This window comes from Monopterus albus, unplaced genomic scaffold (genome assembly GCF_001952655.1).
Source record: "Monopterus albus unplaced genomic scaffold, M_albus_1.0 scaffold92.1, whole genome shotgun sequence".
Lineage (NCBI taxonomy): Eukaryota > Metazoa > Chordata > Actinopteri > Synbranchiformes > Synbranchidae > Monopterus > Monopterus albus.
Window position 1 is genome coordinate 1,588,733 of NW_018127972.1, and position 9,360 is coordinate 1,598,092.

At 39.7% G+C, this 9,360-nt stretch overlaps 1 protein-coding gene across 1 annotated transcript in view; it reads right to left on the reverse strand.

The window, feature by feature from the left end:
- Positions 1-1,938: 1,938 nt before the first annotated feature.
- fbxl16 (F-box and leucine-rich repeat protein 16) overlaps positions 1,939-9,360 on the reverse strand; it is a 31,084-nt gene continuing 23,662 nt past the window's right edge. The window contains exons 5-7 of the mRNA XM_020608326.1: positions 4,559-4,643; positions 3,659-3,722; positions 1,939-2,545 (exon numbers count right to left, since the gene is read on the reverse strand). Coding sequence (XP_020463982.1) covers positions 2,397-2,545; positions 3,659-3,722; positions 4,559-4,643 — 298 coding nt within the window. The 3' untranslated portion in view covers positions 1,939-2,396. The remainder of the gene's footprint in view (positions 2,546-3,658; positions 3,723-4,558; positions 4,644-9,360) is intronic.

The window sequence follows — 9,360 nt, forward strand, 5'->3', positions numbered from 1 at the left end:
TTCCTTTCTTACTTTCTTCCTTCTTACCCAGAGTCAGACAAACTTTCAGTTTAGCAGCACATAGGCACACTGACTGTAAAATTCAGTTTGTATATGTATGAGAATCTAAGGTTTAAGGAAGATAATGTATGAGCTGGGGTTTGATCAGTAATTCTATGATGCACCTTCACATTTTCTTCCAAAAAAGCCTGACGGAGCTCTGATCATGTCTGTTGTATTTAGTTATAGCAATGTTGCAGAATTCCCAGATCACAGCTTTTAACATTGTGGTTTATTATGAATAAAACCAATGGCCAGAGCAGCAAAAATAAGAAATAAACCAGAACAATCCTTTAAGATCCTGGATTGAGACTGACAGTTTACAGCCCACAACAGATTCCATCTAGTTAAAATGACATTTAGATTTAGGTTAAAGCGGCACATGCTGCATTAGGCCCCAACAACCTTTTAAGGTTAGGTTTATACTAAAATCTTTAATACTTCACACTGTTCTCTGTTCTTTGGAACAATGCAGTGTTCCTGTACATTAGTTTAACCCTGAACCGACTGCTTATCTCCAGACTCACCAAACCAAAGCAGACTGAGCAAAACGTTGTACATTGTAAATAGAAAAGAGATTTCAAAAACACAAATGTTGGTACATTTAAAATATATGACAAGTGAAGAAACTAAATGTGTTAACAGGTTGAAGCAGCAGAAGCAATAAGCAGTTAAGTCATCATAAGTTTCTGTGACTCTGGGTTAGTGGGAAAATTGTAAAATTTCCACAAGGTAAATTAGCTCTCATAAACTGCCACACTTCAAGAGCCCTGAGCTGCTGTTTATTTCTGACCCTGGCCTGTAGCAGACACTGTAGGAACTACTCAGATATTTAATACTGACATCCCCTAGCTTCCCTTTTTACCTCTGAAGTAACCTCACTGAACCCAGGGAGCGAGGGAGGTGGCGGGGTGTCACACAATGCTTCTCCAGAACCACACAAGCTCAAATTCAAAACACTAAACATTATGTGGTTCTATCAGCATTTAAACCATGGAAAGAAATAAGAGGTTTGAGTCCAAAACCTAATGTACGCCCTGTTTGGACAAAACTACCTCTCCAACACAAGGATTACTTTAAAACTCCCCCTGTTAACTGCAGTTCATTATTAGTCATCACTGTCAGTGTAAGCCCCTCATTCGTCTTGTTTTCATGGTTCTGTTCAGCAACTGAGAAAAAAGCATTTTATTCTCAGCAGAAACTCTCCGTGCTTTCCATTAGACTGAGTGCTTGTTTACGTTTACGTCGCGCTGTCTTGGCAACACACTCTTTAAAAGCACAGCATTCACAGTTTACAACAGCTTCTCCTTCAGATTTTTAAAGCAAATATGTGTACAAAAAAATGAAAAAGAGAGGGTGGGAAAAGTAAAACAATGAACAATCAAGCGTGCAATTCCAACACACACACACACACACACAAACAATGTAAACAGTTTTTCAAATTTTCTCATTTTTTGATCTTTGATAAGACACAAAAATGGAAAAAGATGGTGGTATCCCAAAAAGATGGGAACCTGTGAGTCCATGACACACACACACAGAAGAAAGAAAGGAAAGAGAGAGAGAGAGAGAGAAGGGAGAGAAAGAGAGAGAGATGTCCCATCCCTGTCATTCACTTTCTGAGCTGGATCTGTAGTTCTCTCTGATTCCTGTTTCTCCAGCTGGCATAGTGTCTCTCTCTAAACAACAGAAAACAGAACCTTTGATTCCTTCTGAGAAAAATATTAACAGCAGTTATATTATACAGAATGATGGAAATAGAAACGTCAGTACTCATGGTCTTGAGGACTTACATCTGTTTCACTTACCATATACAGTGTGTATGTGTGAGTATGTTTACAGTGTATGAGCGCATGTGTGAGTTCCACCATATCTGCTCAAACACAAAAGTCTTTTTTCCCTTTCCTATCTGTTTTACGCTGCATGTTTATCTGCATATATCACTCTCTTCAGGACCCATTTGTCTCCACAGTCTTTAGAGAAGCTCTCCTCCATAAACATAAGCCTTGTTTCAATTCTGACAAAGAAACTTGCTGTCAGACAAGACATCACACCAAGCCTCTTCACTGCAGCATCTTCTTAAATGAAGCTCAAAAACCATCCCATCACCCTGTGGGTCTGGCATGTGCCATCACCATCGTTCCTGCCTCTCTGTCCGCCTGTGGGTCAGTCTACTCAATGGGGTGTGGAGGAAGACGGGCAGGGGTAGGGGCAGGTAATGAGGAATGGTGTGGTACGGTAGGAGCAGCTCAGTCTCCTGGCTAGTATTTAAGAAAAGAGTGAGGAAGAGTAAAGAGGAGGAAGGTTGAAGTATGGCGGTCGTTCAGTCAGTTGGTCGGCGGGGTGGGTCAGTGGTCTTACTCAATGACCATGCAGTGGGGTAGGTGCTGGGAATAGTATTTGAAGAGCTCGGTGGTGGCTCCGGGGCAGTTGGTCAGCTCCAGCTCCTCCAGCTCCTGCAGCTGGATGAGGCCCGACAAACCAGTGGTGGTCAGCAGGGGACAGCCTGGAGGGACACAGCAGGGGGGACAACACTCAGCTGTGGGCTACGGTGCTGCTCTAGATGTAAGGACTCAAGGCATATCTGCAGTGGATTTCTAAAACTTTCAATATCAGTAAGTCTTCTAATTACTTTGCAATGATTTGCTCTATTAATTGATTAATCACTCGTCAATAAAATGTCTGTGAATTGTGAAAAATACCCATTACAATTATTAAAAGCCCAACATGAGATCCTCATATGTCTTGTTTTTTCAAACCAACAGTTCAAAACTGAAGATTTTCCATTTGTTCTAACATTAGACATTAGAATTATGAAACTTTTTTTGCTTGTAAGATGATTTGATTTTCAAAATATTTGCAAATTATATTTTTGACAGTCCAAAGTGTATCCACTTTTTATGAGCAAATATAAAATATTTGCATTTCCTATTGTTCAGTTTTCAATTCAGCTGAGGTCACAAAATGTTGATGTGACCTGTCTGCTGAAAATAAGGCCTGTGAGTATGTTGACAAATGTAAACAACAATGGGGAAGTGAATGGCCACAATAAAAAGGTTAGCTTACTAAATTCCATCATAGTCTGATTTGGAAATGATGAGACATCTCTATCATGACCAGAAGTCTTCTAGGTCCTGGTTCTAAAACAACAAAGTGGGCACTAGATGGCACTATAGGGCTCTAGAGCAGCACCCAAAGGTGTTATACATATGATCCACTTAGATACAGTCTAACATGGTTCAATTGGTTGATTTGTAAAAAGAGCTAATTTAAAGACCAGTCACAGTGTTACAAGAATTGTATGAAAACACATTCACTGTATGATGGTGTTGTCATATGAACAGTGTGAATGGCTAAGATGAATTCAGTAGATGAATTGCAAGCACTGAGAAAATGTACATGCACATATTACTGAGTGAACTGTTGAGTTAAGATTCTCCTCTGCCATACATATGTTCCTGCTTTTTTATTTATTGTGTATTACTCATTATCTATTGTATACTGAAACAACAAGGTTCTTAATAGTATTGTATCTGAAACATGTCTCGGTGTGAACAGATTACAGACAGGTCACATTTTAAGGACTGTGTGAGAGGAAAGATAGAGCAAGAAATCATACCTGCAAGAGACAGTAGGCGAAGACTCCTCATTCCAAACAAATGCTGCAGTCCAAAATCTTGCACCTGCAATCACACAGAACCACACACACATACAGTGTTCCAATTAAATATTTGAATTACAGCCCAGAAACCTTAATCATTGTAACTGTTTGAGTGAAATAGTTTTCAAAATGTGATCACTTTTGTAACAGAACCTTTTTTCTTTTTTTTGTGCAATTATCATCTTTAGATGTCTGAACACATTTACAGGTTGTGATAACAGTTATCAGCTGCATTAAATTTAGTCAGTGGGACATGTTGTGCAATAACATTCTTCCGACTTTTCTATGCTTAAACTGCACTACCTCTCAATAATCATGGACGTTAACTGAGATGGATTACAGGACATAAGCAAGTTGCAAGAGTTGGCTAATGGAAAAATAAAGATGCATGTGATAATAGTCAGCACAATTGTTGGAATACATGAGTCATATTAAAAAACTTAAAATTAACTCTAACACACCGGCATGGTTCTTTGAGAGCTGACAGGTACAATTGCATTTTAACAATGCAGAATTAGCACCAATACTAATACTTACCCCCAGAGGCTGCAGTGTTTATTGTAGTCCATAATATATGGACATAAGATACAGTACTGACTGTTTTGCTGTTCTTATAGTAAAAATTTAATGTTTGTAATTAAGGTGACGCTATAGTCAAGGTCATGAGATTATGACAGGCTCATCCTGTCAGTAGCATAAAGGTGCTCAGCAAACAGCTTGTAGGATATGTGCATGTCTTCCTTGTCATTTCACAAATAATGTTCATACACATTTCCAAGTTGCCTGGAATCTTGGTTGCTTAATGATAAACATATGCTCATCAAGAAAATCAAGTGTACATTATGTCTGTTGTGTTACCTGGCAGCACCAGCGCAGATACAGGCTCCTTAGTGATGACATGGTAGACAAGTAGCCCAAGCCAGTGTCTGTGATCCGCACACACCTAAAAGCACACACAATACACAACAAGACATCTCGGTAAACCAAGACCTTTCTTTATTGGACGATGATACAAAGTGAAACAAAGTATTCCCATACTCTCAATATTTTCATAGACTGCCATTTAGGCACTGTTACTATTTACATATTTGATCACATAAACTGTATGACAATATTAATATACACTCAGTGATTGATTTAATTATCTACACTGTACTGTACATGTATGGCTGTTTATCACTGGCTAAGGTAACTAAGTATATTTACTCAAGTACTATACTTAAGCATTTCTACTGTACTTGAATATTTTTACTTTCTGCTACTTCATATTTGGACTTCACTACATTTCAAAGGCTCATATAAGGTACTGTACCCAGGGTAGCTAACATTAGCTCCCCTTTACATTAATGTGATGTACACAATAACATTAATGATTATAATCCAAAAATCTGATACACATTAATGTGAAATGTACAATTCGGCATAATGAGCTGTTTTACTTTTGGTACTTCAAATACATTTTGATGCTAATACTTTTGTTCTTTTACTTAAGTAACCGAGTACTTTTACACTATTGTATTGCTATGATCTAAGTACTTCTTCCACTATGGCTGCTCTTTAATATAAATATCTAATTAGCCAATCAGATCATCAATGGCAGAAGCTCAGTGGATGAAAGCATACAGGCATGGTCGAGAAGTTCAGTTCAGACCAAACATCACAGTGGAGGAAATCTGATCTAAGTGATATGATACTGTATATGGTCATATATGTAATGATTGTTGGTACCAGATGGGGCACACCAGTTTACAGTGAACTATGGGGAAACCATCCCATGAGTGGCTTGAATGGACAGGGGGAGATGGCCAGAACAGATGACAGAAAGGTGATGGTAACCTGGTAAGAACTATATTACAGTAGTGGTACAGTATGTAGAAGAACATCTCTGAATGTATCCTGGAACTAGATGGACCAGATCAGTCGCAATGGCTTCAACTCCTTTCAGCTAATAACAGGAAACTCAGGCTGCAATGGGCACAGGCTCACTAAAACTGCACAGTAGCACAACTGCAAAATGGTCAGAACCTCTGCCGCTACATGCAGATTATAGGATCAGAACATGAATCAATGGATCCATCCTTCTGTTCTAGTTATGTGATTGAACTATATACATTTCACCCCCTACCAGCTCCACTGGAGACACTTTTTAACACAGCTTGTGCTACCCATCTGTGTCCAAAAACTCCCTCATTCACTGCTCTCAATAGACACACTCGTTTATTCAAAGAGTGAGCAGTACGATGAGATTTCAGACACTTACTAATCATCATCAATTTGCATCTATCACTAACAGCTGTAGAGTATCAGTCATTTTTGTATCTTTAAAATGTTGCACATTGCACTGTGGAATTGTTAGCAGAATGTAATGCACATGCCATGGACACTACTTTTTAAAAATACCATTATGAAATTATTGAGTGCACTATGTAGTGGTTACATGTACACACAGAATTTGGATAGCAGAGGGTAAATATTGTTCATCTTGGTAGTCTGAACATGATCACATACTGATCATGCAAGGCAATAGGCACTGGCTTTTCATATAATAGATTTATATTTATAGTAAACTATATATTGAGAAGTCAGACTATACGTGGGAGAGCAATGAACTAGTGAGCAGCCATTGTCAAAGCTGGATGTGGTCTGATTTCAGTTGTGCCACTCTTTCTCTGAAACAAGTAGGATGTTGAACTGGACTGGACCAAACCATGAGCCAATGGGGCTGCAGTGGATTTTCTCCAATAAACAGAATTAACAAGCAGCATTACGGACGAAATGAATCAACCGAACTGTTAAATAGTTTTAGCTCAGTGTTCACCAATGTATGTTGTTTTAACAGGAGTTTTAAAATACTGAAACTGTGCACTAATTTTCATGTTGGGACATACATATAAGGGAAGAATCTGAGAGCCAGGAGTCTGTCCTGTGGGAAATGATGGCTATGACTGTTATTCATGTTGTTGTCAGTGTTTGGCAGATTATATTCAATTAATGGATGATGAATGGTCCTGTATGATGTTATGATGATCTCAATGTGGCACTTGATAATTAATCATAGTTTGATACATGACAGAGCAGCAGTTTTGGATGGTTGGGTTACTGCTGTTTACATGTGTATTGTTTGTGTTGCTCCATGAATGAAAAATGGCTAATCTCACTGTCCATCCTGCCTTGATGCAACTTCAGAATCAGAATTAGAATCAGCTTTATTGGCCAGTGTGTTGGACACACAAGGAATTTGACTTTGGTACAATGGCTCTCAATGTGTATGTACAATGTTCTTCTGTAAGGCAAGGTTCAAACAAGACTGAGAAAACAGGAAAAGGAAAAGAGTATGCAAACAAGAAAAAGGAATGTGTATTAGAAAAATAAAAATATAAATACTTAATATATACACAGTTTAGATGGAGTTTTCAGATAGATATATACAAAAGTATATTGCACCGAGGGATGTTGTCCTATTATACAGTCATGGGTTAAGTTTTCACCAGAGTGACAGCCCAGGGGAAGAAACTGTTCTTGTGTCTGGTTGTTTTGGCATACAGTGACCTGTAGTGTCATCCAGATGGAAGGAGTTCAAACTGTTTTGTGTTCAGTGTGTGAGGGGTCCTTTTGACCTGTGAGGTGTACAGGTCCTCCATGGAGGGCATGCTGGTACCAATGATTCTTGCTGCAGTCCTGACTGTCCGCTGTCTGTTCTTGTCCTATTTGGTTGCTGAGCCAAACAAGGCAGTGATGGATGTGCAAACAAAAGACTTTGTGATTCCTCTGTAGAACTGTATCAGCAGCTCATGAGGCAGGCTGAACTTCCTGAGCTGTGCCTTCTTGATGATGGTGCTGATGTTGGATGACCACTTCAGGTCCTGGTAAATAGTGGAGCCCAGGAACTTGAAGGACTCTACTGCTGATACAGTGTTGCTGAGTACTTAGGGGATGGGGGTGCTCTTCCTGAAGTCCACTGTCATCTCCCCTGTTTTGTTCAGATCCACACCACAGGACCAGCTATTCAACCTCACGTCTATAGGCTGACTTGTTGCCATCTCGGCTGAGACTGATGACTGTTGTGTCATCTGTGAACTTCAGGAGTTTAACAGAGGGGTTGTCTGAGGTGCAGTCATTTGTGTAGAGGGAAAACAGCAGTGTGGAGAGCCCACGTCCCTGGGGGCCACCTGTGCTGACAGTCTGAGTGGTGTCCTGTAGCTCTGACTTTGCTTGATCAGTCCATCTATTCACTGTTTTGACCACAGGCTTGGCACCTTTAAGTTTCTGCCTATACGTTAAGAGGAGATGGACCCCACAGTGATCAGACAAATTGAAGACTGCACGGGGGACATAGCGTTAGGCATTATCTGGGAGAATACAATGGTTTGCAGTTGATAAAGAGAGCCTCTAAATCTGTGTTACAAGTTCCTTATAACACTGTGACATCTTTACACCAACCTTCATGTAGAAGCACCTAATGTAGAAGCAGATTCTGCCTCCTCTCATTTTCCCAAATAACTCCATTACATGATACTGTATGCCTGGAACCCCAGCATTTTTATTGCGCTGTCCAAGATGGAGTCACTGAGCAGAGTCTCCATGAAGCATAGAGCAGCAGAGCAAGTCAGAATTAGTCTGGTTGACGAGAAGAAGTACATCCATTTTGTTGGTTAGAGAGCAGAGATTCACTAGATGAAGAGACAGGAGCGGTGTCCAAAGTCCTTGTCCTGTCTGCATTTTCTCCAAGTCCCATAGAGAGCTGCTGCCCCTCCCTGCAGAATGTCCACACAGCTTTTTGCATTAGCAAAAATTTGAGAAAAGCTGTTTGAGAGTTTGTTGTCTGATGATTAGTAGCTCTTCTCTGGTGAAGGTAATCTGGGATGGGTTGCAGAAGACCGAGAAAACGTGGAAAAACAACAAACATATGAGAGACCGTACAACCAAGGCAGCCATATGCAGCGCCATGATGTTTGCATTACATCATGCATTACAGTCAAATATGTGCAAGTTATATTTGTTGGAAAATGGCAGGAGTGTGATGAAGCTGCAGGTGGTTGAAAGGTGTTGGATGGTTGGGGTCATGATATGTATGGTTAACCCTATAGTCATCAGCAACAGCTGTCATGCGATTATGAATAGCAGTAATTGGTTTAGCAACAAAATCTTGTCATTATGCAGGAGCTACAACAGAAACATTTAAATCCATTAATTTGTCAATTTATTTTTTAAGCCAAAATGTTGCTGAAATAAAAAAAAGCCTGCACATCCACAAATGATCATGGCCTTATTTCAGATTACACACATTTTAACTATAAGCAAACAACATAAGCCAACATCTGTACAGCGCTATACCACATAGAATAATCTGAAGTAGATGAGTTTAGCCACCCCTATGAAAATACTCTGACTCTGCCACTACCCAGAGTACACTACAGAAAATGTACAAAATGGGTTTGAGATCATGTCATTTGCACACACTACACACTAAACACTGCCGACCACACCACCAGTTCAAACATTACTCATTACTTGCAGCTTCCCACTCTCCCCATCTGGATGAGTCTCAGGAGACCTCTCTTCAGTTGAACAGCCAGTCAGCCATGAAGAACCAATTTTCTGATCATTTCATTCTTTTTTAAATACACTTTTTTTCCTAGACTCGTTCTCTCCCCTTATAG